The sequence below is a fragment of the Nerophis lumbriciformis genome, linkage group LG23 (assembly GCF_033978685.3).
Source record: "Nerophis lumbriciformis linkage group LG23, RoL_Nlum_v2.1, whole genome shotgun sequence".
NCBI classification, from domain to species: domain Eukaryota; kingdom Metazoa; phylum Chordata; class Actinopteri; order Syngnathiformes; family Syngnathidae; genus Nerophis; species Nerophis lumbriciformis.
This window is the reverse complement of record NC_084570.2, coordinates 33010858-33025978: the sequence shown is the minus strand read 5'-3', so window position 1 is coordinate 33025978 and position 15121 is coordinate 33010858. Positions and strand designations below refer to the sequence as shown.

The 15121-nt window shown below is 41.2% G+C and overlaps 2 protein-coding genes across 3 annotated transcripts in view; one reads left to right on the top strand and one right to left on the bottom strand.

Annotated features, from left to right (window-relative positions):
- The window catches only part of tpra1 (transmembrane protein, adipocyte asscociated 1), a 51672-nt gene extending 49229 nt beyond the window's left edge, over nt 1-2443 (bottom strand). Inside the window, exon 1 of the mRNA XM_061984704.1 lies at nt 2330-2443. Within this exon, the coding sequence (XP_061840688.1) occupies nt 2330-2438 (109 nt within the window). The 5' untranslated portion in view covers nt 2439-2443. The remainder of the gene's footprint in view (nt 1-2329) is intronic.
- A 4458-nt stretch (nt 2444-6901) lies between these two features.
- Nucleotides 6902-15121, top strand: part of LOC133622220 (beta-1,4-galactosyltransferase 1-like) — a 30198-nt gene continuing 21978 nt past the window's right edge. For both annotated transcript variants that reach the window (XM_061984710.2, XM_061984709.2), the window contains exons 1-2: nt 6902-7216; nt 13994-14229. In XM_061984710.2, coding sequence (XP_061840694.1) covers nt 6976-7216; nt 13994-14229 — 477 coding nt within the window. In that variant the 5' untranslated portion in view covers nt 6902-6975. The remainder of the gene's footprint in view (nt 7217-13993; nt 14230-15121) is intronic.

The following is a 15121-nucleotide window of genomic DNA, read 5'->3' as shown; positions in this document are numbered from 1 at the left end:
GAGGGCACCATTAATGCTGAAAGGTACATACAGGTTTTGGAGCAACATATGTTGCCATCCAAGCAACGTTATCATGGACACCCCTGCTTATTTCAGCAAGACAATGCCAAGCCACATGTTACAACAGCGTGGCTTCATAGTAAAGACTGGCCTGCTTGTAGTCCAGACCTGTCCCCCATTGAAAATGTGTGGTGCAATATGAAGCCTAAAATAGCAGAAGGGAGACTGTTGAACAATTTAAGCTGTACAACAAGCAATAATGGGAAAGAATTCCACTTCAAAAATGTGTCTCCTCAGTTCCCAAACATTTACTGAGTGTTGTTAAAAGGAAAGGCCATGTAACACAGTGGTAAAAATGCCCCTATGACAACTTTCTTTGCGATGTGTTGCTGCCATTAAATTCGAAGTTAATGATTATTTGCAATAAAAAATGAAGTTTCTCAGTGTGAACATTAAATATCTTGTCTTTGCAGTCTATTCAATTGAATATAAGTTGAAAAATATTTGCAAATCATGGTATTCTGTTTTTATTTACGATTTACACAACGTGACAACTTCACTGGTTTTGGCTTTTGCACAACATACTTTATATATGTTTTTTCTGAGTTTGTGTCTGGTGTGGTACCTAAATATGACAGACTTTTAATTGTTGGACGCCTCAACATTCATGTCAGCTGTCCTCTGAAGCCACTTTCTAAAGAGTTTTTACATATTTTGGACTCTTTTAATTTTGTACAACATGTTGCTGTTCCCACACAAGAACAGGGCCAGACTTTGAACCTTTTAAGAAAAATAAAAAAATTACCTTTATTTAACCAGGAAAAAAATCCTATTGAGATTAAAAAAATATTTTTCAAGGGAGTCCTGGAGGCAGCAAAGTTACACATACAATGACATTCACATTACACATGAAAATGACAGGACGGACATCAAGTAAAACAGTTACAGATAATCAGAGGTGGGTAGAGTAGCCAGAAATTGTACTCAAGTAAGAGTACTGTTACTTTAGAGATTTATTACTCAAGTAAAAGTAAGGAGTAGTCACCCAAATATTTACTTGAGTAAAAGTAAAAAGTATGTTGTAAAAAAACTACTCAAGTACTGAGTAACTGATGAGTAACATACACACACATATCATATATGTATGTATATATATATATATATATATATATATATATATATATATATATATATATATATATATATATATATATATATACATATACAAACACACACACACATATATACATATATATATATATATACACACACACACACACACACACACATATATATATATATATATATATATATATATACATATATATATATATATATATATATTTACATACATTGATATATACAGTATATAATTTATTTATTTATTTTTTGCCGTTTTTGTTTACATGTTAATAGTGTTTTAATGAATATACATGCATGTTTAACACATATAGATTCATTTCTTTCATGAAGACAAGAATAAAAGTTGGTGTATTACCTGATACTGATGACTTGCATTGATTGGAATCAGACAGTAGTGATGACAAACGTCCACGTTTTCAAATGGAGGAGAAAAAAAGTTCCTCCTTTCTGTCTAATACCACATGAAAGTGGTTGGTTTTTGGCATCTTATATGTCCAGCTTCCATATTCGTTTGTATACACTTTACAAGAAATACATTGGCGGCAAACTCCGTAGCTTGCTAGCTTGTTTGCGCAGGCTTTCGGAGACTCTTATTATGAAAGCGCAGGCGCGATGGAGCGGCACTTTTATTGTGAAGACAGGAACTGTACAGTCAGTCTTTAGGCTTTTGACGGGGTGTACGGTTGAAATAAAAAATGGTCTTTTTTCCTTCACACTTTTGATTGATTGATTGGAACTTGTATTAGTATATTGCACAGTACAGTACATATTCCGTACAATTGACCACTAAATGGTAACACCCCAATAAGTTTTTCAACTTGTTTAAGTCAGGTCATGTGACCCCTGGCTCTGTTTGATTGGTCCAACGTCACCAGTGACTGCATCTGATTGGTGGAACGGAGTGAACGTCACCACTGACTGTATTTGTTGAAACGCAGGCACTATGAAGGTCTGTCTGACAGACCAAAACAAACAAAGCGTGCATTAACAGATCGATAAAAATTAGTAGCGAGTAGCGAGCTGAATGTAGATAAAAGTAGCGGAGTAAAAGTAGCGTTTCTTCTCTATAAATATACTCAAGTAAAAGTAAAAGTATGTTGCATTAAAACTACTCTTAGAAGTACAATTTATCCCAAAAGTTACTCAAGTAGATGTAACGGAGTAAATGTAGCGCGTTACTACCCACCTCTGCAGATAATTGAGGCTCCTTCAAATGCTCTCAGCTTAGATTTAAAAGCATTTAAGGATACAAAGTCAGTCTCTTTGTAACATGTTCCAAGCACAAGGAGCTGCATAGACAAAAGCTTTTTTCCCTGGCTCAGTGCAGGCAAAAGGGACAGAGAGCAACATCTGATCGTTGGATCTCAGTGCATAAGAGTCCGTACTTCTCTGTGAGATCAATGTACAAATGTAATCAGGCAATAGTCCCAGAAGAGCCTTGTAAATAAAAGTGTACCAATGACACTGTCCCCTAGTGAACAGAGAAGGCCATGCCACCCGACAGTACAAGTCCCAGTGGTGTCTACAGTTTGTGATTAACCACAAAGAAGCATGCAAAACACAGTCCACCATCTGAAGACAGGAATAAGGAGCATTCATATAAAAAAGATCACCATAATCCAGCACGCATAAAAATGTGGCAGAGACAAGGCACTTTTTTACACCAAAAGAAAAACATCTCTTATTACGGAAGAAAAACCCCAATTTAAGTTTTAGTTTCTTCCCCCTTCTAATGGCACATGATCTGATATAATTAACGTTCAAATATCGTATTTTCTGGACCATAGGCGCACTGTCGATGAATGGTCTACTTGCGATCTTTTGTCATGTATAAGTCGCACCAGATTTTAAGGCGCATTAAAGGAGTCATATTATTATGATTATTTTCTAAATGTAAAAGACTTCCTTGTGGTCTACATAACATGTAATGGTGGTTCTTTGCTCAAAATGTTGCATAGATGATGTTTTACAGATCATCTTCAAGTCGGTTTCTGACAGTCGCTTCAGGATGCGCCGTTTTGTGGGCGGCCTTATTTACGTGCCTCCACTTCGACAGCGTCTTCTCCCCGTCATCTTTGTTGTAGCGGTGTAGCGTGCAAGGACGGGAGTGGAAGAAGTGTCAAAAGATGGCGCTAACTGTTTTAATGACATTCAGGCTTTACTTCAATCAATAACGGAGCAGCATCTTCTCATCCGGAAACAACAACGATGCCGGAAATGTGTCCCGTGAAAAACCGTCCAAACTCTCTAATAACTATAAAGTTCCTTGGGTGAATTATGTCAACTCACTACACCGGTATGTTTTAGCGCTTTCATGGCGAGTATACTGACAGATATAAGTATGAACTTTACACTACTTTATATTAGAAATGGCAACAGCGGAGGATGAATGTCTCATAACAAAAAGATAGACAAAAAGAAGAAGCTTATCGACTACGGCGTCGGCACCAACTACAGTGGCGGATGCGCGCAAATTTTCAGGACTTATGCAGATCCCAAATACTCATCAGCAGGTACCAGAAGGTAAGAAACGTTGCTTTTGCATAATAATGTGAAACAAAACACCAGATAATATGTCTTACCTTATACACACAACATTATAATACTCCTATGTTGAAGCACAGTAAAATCCATCAAGCGGTGTGGCTTCATAGCTCACCAAAGTGGGCGGCATGGCGTAGTGGGTAGAGCAACCGTGCCAGAAACCTGAGGGTTGCAGGTTCGCTCCCCGCCTCTTACCATCCAAAAAATTGCTGCCGTTGTGTCCTTGGGCGGGACACTTCACCCTTTGCCCCCGGTGCCGCTCACACCGGTGAATTGAATGATAGGTGGTGGTCGGAGGGGCCGTCGGCGCAAAATTGCAGCCACGCTTCCGTCAGTCTACCCCAGGGCAGCTGTGGCTATGAAAGTAGCTTACCACCACCAGGTGTGAATGATTGATGGGTTCTACATGTAAAGCGACTTTGGGTACTTAGAAAAGCGCTATATAAATCCCAGTTATTATTAAAGTGGTACTAAAACATTTTGATCGATTTTTGAGCGCTGTGTGTAATGTTCTATATTTTCAATGGAACAAATACAATGTTGGTGTTGTTTACTTGAGTCATATTGCAGTCTACACGTATCTCTTATGTGTGACTGCCATCTACTGGTCTCACTACTCAGTGGCCTAGTGGTTAGAGTGTCCGCCCTGAGATGGGTAGGTCGTAAGTTCAAACCCCGGCCGAGTCATACCAAAGACTATAAAAATGGGACCCATTGCCTCCCTGCTTGGCACTCAGTATCAAGGGTTGGAATTGGGGGTTAAATCACCAAAAAGGATTCCCGGGCGCGGCCACCGCTGCTGCTCACTGCTCCCCTCACCTCCCAGGGGGTGAGCAAGAGTGATGGGTCAAATGCAGAGAATAATTTCGCCACACCTAGTGTGTGTGTGACAATCATTGGTACTTTAACTTTAACTTATCATTTCACCATGTGCCAAATAAAATTGCTTTGAGGTCGGTAAGCACAACCAGAATTATTCCGTACATCAGGCGCACCGGGTTAATAAACTGTCGAGTTTTGAGGAGAAAAAAATATTTTAAGTACGCCTTATAGTCCGGAAAATACGGTACATGTGCTGTGACAACTAGAAACACACGAGTCTCCACCGGGGGCAGTGTAGCATAAAACCTATTTTCCTCAATCAGCCTTTTCATATTAAAGCGATAAAGGAATGGAACAACCTCACAACAAACTTGAAACGTCAAACAGATTATTCTTCATTTACAGTTGAATTTAAAAAGTGGCTTTGGAGCAGTCAAAGCTGCTGACACGGTCACTGAGGTGGGCACCATGTTTGACATGTCATCTTAAAGTGTATTATATTCATGGATGACAACATTTTGTTGTAAGATGTAAGGTGTGTGTGTTAAAATCATGGTTGTTTTTATAAATGATGACAGATGTGAACAAGCATGTATTGTCTCTGTGTTATGATGTAAAGGAGGGGTGTTTTTAATGTACAAGTATGTGTCAATGAAAGGGCATTCTATGACTTTTCTTAATTTGATTACATGCTATAGTATAATTTTATTGTTATATTTTTTTGCATGTTTTTGTATATCTTTAATTTAGGTAGTCAGGGACTGTAGATGGAAATTAGCTATAATCTGGCGCAGAAGATATCTGTCCTTGATCTTAATGTCTCTGTGCATTGTCCCTTCAAATAAAGACTAAACTAAAACTAAAATATACACATATCTCTTATGTGTGACTGCCATCTACTGTTCACACTTATTATTTCACCACGTACCAAATAAAATTGCTTCGAGGTCGAAACCAGAATGATTCCTTACATAAAGCGCACAATCGAGTTTTGAGGAAAAAAAAAAGGATTTTAAGTGCGCCTTATAGTCCGTAAAATACGGTACGTGATGCTATCTTCTCTGACCATATGTCGTTTGAATTTTACTTGCTCTGTCTTATGGAAAAAAGTGCCGCATGGTTAAAACATCCACTGCTGCTGAGTTGAACTCCGCCCTGGACACTTTGTTAAAGTTAAAGTAACAATGATTGTCACACACACTAGGTGTGGTGAAATTTGTCCTCTACATTTGACACATCCCCTTGTTCACCCCCTGGGAGGTGAGGGGAGCAGTGGGCAGAACCGGGAACCATTTTTGGTGATTTAACCCCCAATTCCAACCCTTGATGCTGAGTGCCGAGCAGGGAGGTAATGGGTCCCATTTTTATAGTCTTTGGTATGACTCAGCCGGGGTTTGAACTCACAACCTACCGATCTCAGGGGAGACACTCTAACAACTAGGCCACTGAGTAGGTAGTTTCCCTCACTCTTCTAACACAGAAGATATGGCGTCCCACTTTCAAAGCTCTTGTTTCCATTGCTCTTTTTAAATCCATGCGCCCGAAGGCTGAAGGTGAGCCACGGTTCAATGACGTCACCAGAGAGGCCAGGATGGAAGAAGAATAAGCTTCATGTTTCCAAACCATGAAAGACTCGTGGGATCAGAACATTCTGAGGGTAGAAAAGAACATCATTACAAGTCACTTGAACAACTACGCGTCCATCCATCCATCCATCCATCTTCAACCACTTATCCGGAATCGGGTCGCGGGGACAACAGCTCCAGCAGAGACCCCCAGACTTCCCTCTCCAGAGCAACATTAGCAACTTCCTCCTGGGGAATCCCGAAGCGTTCCCAGGCCAGAGAGGAGATGTAATTCCCCCCATCTGGTCCTTGGCCTGCCGCGGGGTCTCCTCCCAGTGGGACGAACAACCATGTGTTTTATTCAAAACAAGGGATTCTATTTGAAATGTTCCCCAGTCCACGGGCTTGGAAGCTTCACCAGAGGTCTGTGGAAAATTTCTCGACTATTTTATTAATCAGGTCCACACAATTAAAGCCAACAGTTTTTGACCCTTCTATTCTTGTCACCTGTTCTCACCTTCCAACACAAGCTACTGTGGAACCTCTGCTAAAGAAGCAAAACTTATTTTATTGAATTTTAGATCCATTTCAAAGCTTCCCGTTAATTTAAAGATTTGAGAGAAAGCTGTGCTTTTATCTTGATTTGCACGCTTTTCTTGGGGGTTTTCAGTCCGGTTTAAAGCCTTCACAGTACCGAATCTGCAATTTTAAGGGTTTCAAACCACCTTTTTGTAAAAGTGGAGCTTGGTGGGTTTATGTGTCATCAACTTGCTTTGTGCTTTGTTGCCACGCCCCCTCCGTGACTCCACACACGCCTCACAGTCTCGACACATTTGGTCACATCACTGCCAAGACTGAGAAGGATCAGGAGCCAGCTGGCAGTCCCAAAACCGGACTAAGGATGGCCCTGGTCCAGGTGGTCAAGCTGCTGCTGCTGTTATGTCTTCTCATCCCAGTGGTCATGGTCCTTTACAGTCGCAATTGGAACATCACCTTCGACTTCGTCCACAGCCAGCAGAACAACAGTTCCAGCACTGGCACAGGTACTCAGTCTGAGCTGGTCCTGGTCTCCACCGTCCCCAAAGAGCAAAAGGAGAAAAAGGAAGAGGTGGACAAATGTCCTGAAAGATCTCCGCTGCTCGGTGAGACTTTTGTTGTTGTTGCTTTCATTGTTCACACTTCACTTTTGTGCTTTTCTATTGTCTTGGACTCGTCCCGGTATTGTGTGACTGCTGAGTTAGTGAGGCTCAGGTGTCTTCAAATCTTTTCATTCAAGTGGATTCTTTCAATATGACAACAATACGGTTGTTTGGTATGAATTCTCCCCATAGCCCACAAGCCTAGGACTGGTTGGTGGAGAAGTGGGTCTGGGTGTTACTTGGACCACTGAACTCACGCTAGTGTTGGATTTTGGTCTTCAGGACATTAGGATGTTCTCAACACAACTTTGAATGCACCACAAGATCAAGGACTTGTGTGTGTCCTCTCTCTTGGCCACCTTTACTCCGCTGATCGGTAGATGCCATTTTGTTGGCGGGTGCCCAGAACGCTACGTTTCCATGCGACTGAAACAGTCAACGTGTCCCGCTTCTCCGTCAAGTCCCCCTTCAGTCTGGAATCAAACGCTTTGAGCCTTCAAGGGCGAGTGCAGAAGTGGGAGGAGCAGGCTACACAGCAGCTGTAGCTGGTCAAAAAACATGGATAACTGGGCCTGGCTTGGGTGGTAGAGCGGCCGCGCCAGCAACTTGAGAGCTCCTGGTTCGAACTCGGCTTCCGCCATCCTAGTCACATCCGTTGTGTCCTTGAGCAAGACACTCCACCCTTGCGCGCGCGCGTGTGTGTGTGTGTGTGTGTGTGTTGTATTTCTACCCTTATTGAGACATCGACAAGGAAAAGTACCGTTCATATGAGGACTGGTGAACAACAACGAAAGGAGTACAGCGATGTCATGTCGAAGCTCTTCAAGCTGGGTCTCAGACCTGCCCTACACTACCCGGCCAAACTTTCCATCAAGGTGGAGACAGGCCGGAGATCCCTCTCCTCGGTCGATGAGGCCAAAGCATTCATTGCGACCCGGGCCGCGAGCTGCAACTTGGGTCTTGAGCCAGCTACTGTGACGGCAAACAGCTAACGTAGCTTGCTACCCGGTAAGACACACCTTAACTTTCTCGGGGTGGCGTAACGTTAACATTAATATACATCTCTCCTAACTGATCTCCCTGCCCAAGCCCTCACGTTGCGCTTTAAAGTCAATATGTACAATCTCATGCGTTGATAGTTCCTCATTTTCGTTCAGGCTACCACCTGGCTCTGATCTACACGTGACAAACTTGTTATTGTTTTGGTCTCGTATCGGCTTTAATTTCATTTTGCCTCGCGGGGTGAGCGCTGATGTGCGTCTGAACTGGTCCAGAACCTGACTGCTAGTTGGGACCTCACCTTTCTGGTTTGGACTTTTATGTTTCTCTGGGACTCATGTGCCCATCAGGTGACTACGCATCATGGATGTGTGACTTAGACACAGCTTTGCACAGTGGACGCACGTTAGTTGCCAGCTCACACGTTAGTTGCCAGCTCACACGTTAGTTGCGGGACACAGATAAAATGTGTCACCAGAATGTATTATCACGACATGAGGATGAAAATAAAAGCTACATCGTCTATAACAGTGGTGCCCAATCAATCATTCGGGGACAGATACCGGTCCGTGACGCATTTTCTACTGGGCCGCAGAGAAACATTAAATAATTGATAAACTACCGCATTTTCTCTGACTTAACTTTGGCCTGTCCTACTAGACTCACCAATAGGCTGGTTTATAGATGTACAAAACAACTCCTGATAGGAAGTTGTTACATTTTAGTTTTAGTTTAGTCTTATTTGAAGGGACAATGCACAGAGACATTAAGATCAAAGACAGATATCTTCTGCACCAGATTACAGCTAATTTCCATCTGCAATCGCTGGCTACCTAAATCAAAGATATACAAAAAGATGCAATAAAATTCTAACAAAAAAATTATACTACAGCATGTAATCAAATTAAGAAAAGTCATTCATTGACACATACTTGTACATTACAAACACCCCTCCTTTACATCATAACACAGAGACAATACATGCTCTTGTTCACATCTGTCATCATTTATAAAAACAACCATGATTTTAACACACACACCTTACATTTTACAACAAAATGTTCTCATCCATAAATATAATATACTTTAAGATGACATGTCAAACATGGTGCCCACCTCAGTGACCGTGTCAGCAGCTTTGATGACTCCAAAGCCACTTTTTTAGTTCAACTGTGAATGAAGAATAATCTGTTCGGCGTTTCAAGTGTGTTGTGAGGTCATTCCATTCCTTTATCGCTTTAATACGAAAAGCGATAAAGGAATGGAACGACCTCACATGTAATCTTAAAGTGTATTATATTTTTGGATGAGAACATTTTGTTGTAAGATGTAAGGTGTGTGTGTGTTAAAATTGGTGCACCCAATGTACGGAATAATTCTGGTTGTGCTCACTGACCTCAAAGCAATTTTATTTGGCACATGGTGAAATGATAAGTATGACCAGTAGGTGGCAGTCACACATAAGAGATACGTGTAGACTGCAATATGACTCAAGTAAACAACACCAACATTTTATAAGTTCCATTGAAAATATAGAACATTACAAATGCCGCTCAAAAATCGATCAAAATGTTTTAGTAGGACTTTGGTAAGCTATGAAGCCGCACCGCTTGATGGATTGTACTGTGCTTCAACATAGGAGTATTATTATGGTGTGTGTATAAGGTAAGACACATTATCTGGTGTTTTGTTTTGCAATATTATGCAAAAGCAACCTTTCTTACCTTGTGGTACCTGCTGACCTGTTTTTGGGATCTGCATAAGTCCTGAAAATGTGCGCAGGTCCGCCATTATAGTCTGTGCCAACACCATAGTCAATAAGCTTCTATTTCTCTACCTTCTTGTTATGCGGCAATAAACAATAAACACTTAGCTATTTTTTACATGTGAATAATAGTCTATTATACAGCATTATTCACATGTGAATAATATAAATACAGTCTATTATACAGCATTATTCACATGTGAATAATATAAATACAGTCTATTATACAGCATTATTCACATGTGAATAATATAAATACAGTCTATTATACAGCATTATTCACATATGAATAATATAAATACAGTCTATTATACAGCATTATTCACATGTGAATAATATAAATAGTCTATTATACATTCAAGTACAGTCAAAAAGGAACATATGCATTATACAGTTATTGATTGAAGTAAAGTCTGAATGTCATTAAAATAGTTAGCTCCATCTTTTCAAGATTGAAGATTGAAGATTGAAGATTGTTTATTGTCATATGCACAGTTAAACAGACAGTTTGCCGTACAATGCAAATCTTACTTTGCTAGTCCACCCTTCAACAAGTCACACGGTACTTAGCTAAAAATAAAAAATTAAAATAAAAATGTATATACAAGGCACAGTAAGTAACATAACATTATTGCACATTCTGATTGACAGTCAACAGTATAACTATGGAGGTGACATTTGGTCACAGCAGCAGTTAGTGTCTTTAGTGATCAAAGGTGAAAAGTGTCTACAGTGATGGTTCACAGTTCGGGGGTGGTCATGGTAGCTGTCTTTTGTTCAAAAAGACAAAAATAAAACGGGGGAGGGGGGAGCTAGCATTCACAAGTTAGCATTCACAAGCCTGATGGCCTGTGGGTAGAAACTGTTTTGTCAGTCTCGTAGTCCTGGATTTCAGGCTCCTGTATCGTCTGCCTGATGGTAGGAGGCTGAAGAGACTGTACTGGGGGTGTGTACTGTCCTTTATGATGATGTGTGCTCTCCTGGTGGCCATGGTAGAGTTCATGTCCTGTAGTGAGGGGAAGGCTGCTCCTGATATGTACTGAGCAGTTTTAATCACTCGCTGGAGTGCCTTCCTGTCCTTAGCAGTGAAGTTTCCATACCAGACCGTGATTGAGCTGGTAAGAACACTCTCAACCATACTTCTATAGAAGTTGCTGAGAATTTAGGGTGGCATGCCAAATTTTCTCAAGCCTTTTGACACTTCTTCCACTACCGTCCTTGCATGCTACACCGCTATAACAAAGATGACGGGGAGAAGATGCTGTCGAAGTGGAGGCATGTAAATAAGACCGCCCATAAAACGGCAAATTCGTCCCGCAGAAAGGGACTTGAAGATCTGTAAAACATTATCTATGCAACATTTTGACCAAAGAACCACCATTACATGTTATGTAGACCACAAGGAAGTATTTTACATTTAGAAAATGATAATAATAATAATAATATGACCTCTTTAATGCGCCTGACTAGACCCGCTCATCGGCAGTGCGCCTTATAGTCCGGTCCGGAAAATATGGTAAACTGGACAAAGTGCTTAAGTGGCGCTGGCGCAGTGTCATTTAGCATTCAATGGGCCATTGCAGCTGAGATAGGCTCCAGCACCCCCCACGGCCCCAAAAGGGACAAACGGTAGACAATGGATGGATGGATGGGCCATTGGTATTGATGCTAATCTTTGAATGTTAGCAAAATTGAACAGTCTGCATTTTTGAAGAACTAATAATAATAATAATAATAACTGGGATTTATATAGCGCTTTTCTAAGTACCCAAAGTCGCTTTACATGTAGAACCCATCAATCATTCACACCTGGTGGTGGTAAGCTACTTTTATAGCCACAGCTGCCCTGGGGTAGACTGACGGAAGCGTGGCTGCAATTTTGCGCCAACGGCCCCTCCGACCACCACCTATCATTCAATTCACCGGTGTGAGTGGCACCGGGGGCAAAGGGTGAAGTGTCCCGCCCAAGGACACAACGGCAGCGATTTTTTTTTGGATGGTAAGAGGCGGGGAGCGAACCTGCAACCCTCAAGTTTCTGGCAGGGTTGCTCTACCCACTACGCCATGCCGCCAACTAAACAGTGATGATGTTGGTTGTGGTTTTCGGTCAAGGATTTTGAGCGACTTTTTGTGAAAGCTTTCCAATTGCCTCAGTGTCATTTTGCTTGCCTGGGACCAACATGTCATATAATAATAAAAATGAGACATAATCATTGCATATTTGTTCTAACGTAGTGACATGATACACTGCACATTAAACAACATATCAAATATGAATGTGTTTCCATCAGCATCTCATTGCAAAGAAACACGCCAGAGCTTCCACTAATTCAGTGTTATAGTGAGTTGTATCTTTCATGCACTTATTTTGGATGTATTTATCTGCCACGAGTGGAAAGTACACAACCCGAAAGCAGTGAAGTTGGCACATTGTGTAAATGGTAAATAAAAAGAGAATACAATGATTTGCAAATCCTTTTCAACTTATATTCAATTGAATAGACTGCAAAGACAAGATATTTAATGTTCAAACTGTAAAACTTTATTTTTTGCAAATATTAGCTCATTTGGAATTTGATGCCTGCAACATGTTTCAAAAAAGATGGCACAAGTGGCAAAAAAGACTGAGAAAGTTGAGGAATGCTCATCAAACACTTATTTGGAACATCCCACAGGTGAACAGGCTAATTGGGAACAGGTGGGTGCCATGATTGGGTATAAAAGCAGCTTTCATGAAATGCTCAGTCATTCACAAACAAGGATGGGGTGAGGGTCACCACTTTGTCAACAAATGCGTGAGCAAATTGTGGAACAGTTTAAGAACAACATTTCTAAATGAGCTATTGTAAGGAATTTAGGGATTTCACCATCTACGGTCCGTGATATCATCAAAAGATTCAGAGAATCTGTAGAAATCACTGCATGTAAGCGATGATATTACGGACCTTCGATCTTTCAGGTGGTACTGCATCAAAAAGCGACATCAGTGTGTAAAGGATATCCCCACATGGGCTCAGGAACACTTCAGAAAACCACTGTCAGTAACTACAGTTGGTTGCTACATCTGTAAGTGCAAGTTAAAACTCTACTATTGCAAAGCCAAAGCTATTTATCAACAACACCCAGAAACGCTTCGCTGGGCCTGAGCTCATCTAAGATAGACTGATGCAAAGTGGAAACGTGTTCTGTGGTCTGATGAGTCCACATTTCAAATTGTTTTTGGAAACTGTGGACCAAAGAGGAAAAGAACCATCCAGACTGTTTTATGAGCAAAGTGTAAAAGCCAGCATCTGTGATGGTATGGGGGTGTATTAGTGCTCAAGGCATAGGTAACTTACACATCTATGAAGGCACCATTAATGCTGAAAGGTACATACAGGTTTTGGAGCAACATATGTTGCCATCCAAGCAACGTTATCATGGACACCCCTGCTTATTTTCAACAAGACAATGCCAAGCCATGTGTTACAACAACGTGGCTTCATAGTAAGAGTGCAGGTACTAGACTGGCCTGCCTGTAGTCCAGACCTGTCTCCCATTGAAAATGTGTGGCGCATTATGAAGCCTAAAATACCACAACAGAAACCCCGGACTGTTGAACAACTTAAGCTGTACATCAAGCAAGAATGGGAAATAATTCCACTTCAAAAACGAGTCCTCAGTTCCCAAACCTTTACTGAGTGTTGTTAAAAGAAAGGCCATGTAACACAGTGGTAAAAATGCTCATGTGACAACTTTTTTGCAATGTGTTGCTGCAAAAAAATTCAAAGTTTATGATTATTTGCAAAGAAAAAAAGAAGTTTCTCAGTGTGAACATTAAATATCTTGTCTTTGCAGTCTATTCAATTGAATATAGTTGAAAAGGATTTGCAAATCATTGTATTCTGTTTTTATTTACCATTTACACAACGTGACAACTTCACTGCTTTTGGGTTAATTCCACATTCAACCGGTCCGTGGTGCAAAAAGGTTGGGGACCCCCGGCCTAGCTTGATCCGTCCCTCTTGTGTCGCCAGTGGGTCCTCTGCGGGTGGAGTTCAACATGGCGGTGAGTCTGGAGCTCATCAAGGAGAAGAATGGGCACCTGGAGCCGGGCGGACGCTACAAGCCCAAAGACTGCGAGGCGCGACAGAAGGTCGCCATCATCATCCCGTTTCGCAGGAGAGACGAGCACCTCAAGTATTGGCTCTACTATCTGCACCCCATCCTGCAGCGCCAGCAGCTGGACTATGGAGTCTACGTCATCAATCAGGTCCTGTCTTGCTCTGGAATGATCACTGATTGAAAAATTAATTGCTCCAATTCATTTTGTATGACTTTTTTTTAAACAGAGTGGTTGGAAAAGTGAGTTAATTGTGACCACTTGTTCAGTCATGAACAACGTCTTCATGAGACAGTCGTGAATAAGGTTTAAGGTCCTTATTGCTACACTTCCTACTAGGGTTGTACGGTATACCGGTACTAGTATAGTATCGCGGTACTAATGAAATCGGTGCTATACTTGTTTGAAAAATACCGGTTTGCCATATTTCATTTTTTTACAGGCACGACGGCGCGTCGTCACGTTGTGACATTGCGGCAGCGCACACACACGGAGTACTCTCAAGCAGACACAGTGTGTAGACAGAAAAGGGAGAATGGACGCATTTTGGTGTAAAAAGTAAAGATAAACGTGAAGTTATAACACTGAAACACCCTTAGGAAGAGGTGCTTTAAGACATGGCTAGCTAGCTGGCGGTTAACATCCAGCCGCAGTCAGCAGTGTTTTAGCTACTTCTTAATCACAAATTCTGGCCTGGATGGCGACAAATAAAGTAAGTTTCTTACATGTAGCATTATCACTGGAGGACGAGGAATAGCTAAACATGCTTCACTACACACCGTAGGAAGATACAATAGCTCACCGGCGTCACAATGTAAACAAATGCCATGGGTGGATCTACACCTGACATCTACTGTAATGATACCAAGTACAAGAGCGTATCTAGTCGATACTACTATGATTACATCGATATTTTTAATCGTCACAAAATCTTTTTTCTTATTTTTTTAAATTCATATTTTATTCATAAACATGCACCTTGGGGATAGGTTGATTGGCAACACTAAATTGGCCCTAGTGTGTGAATGTGGGTGTGAATGTT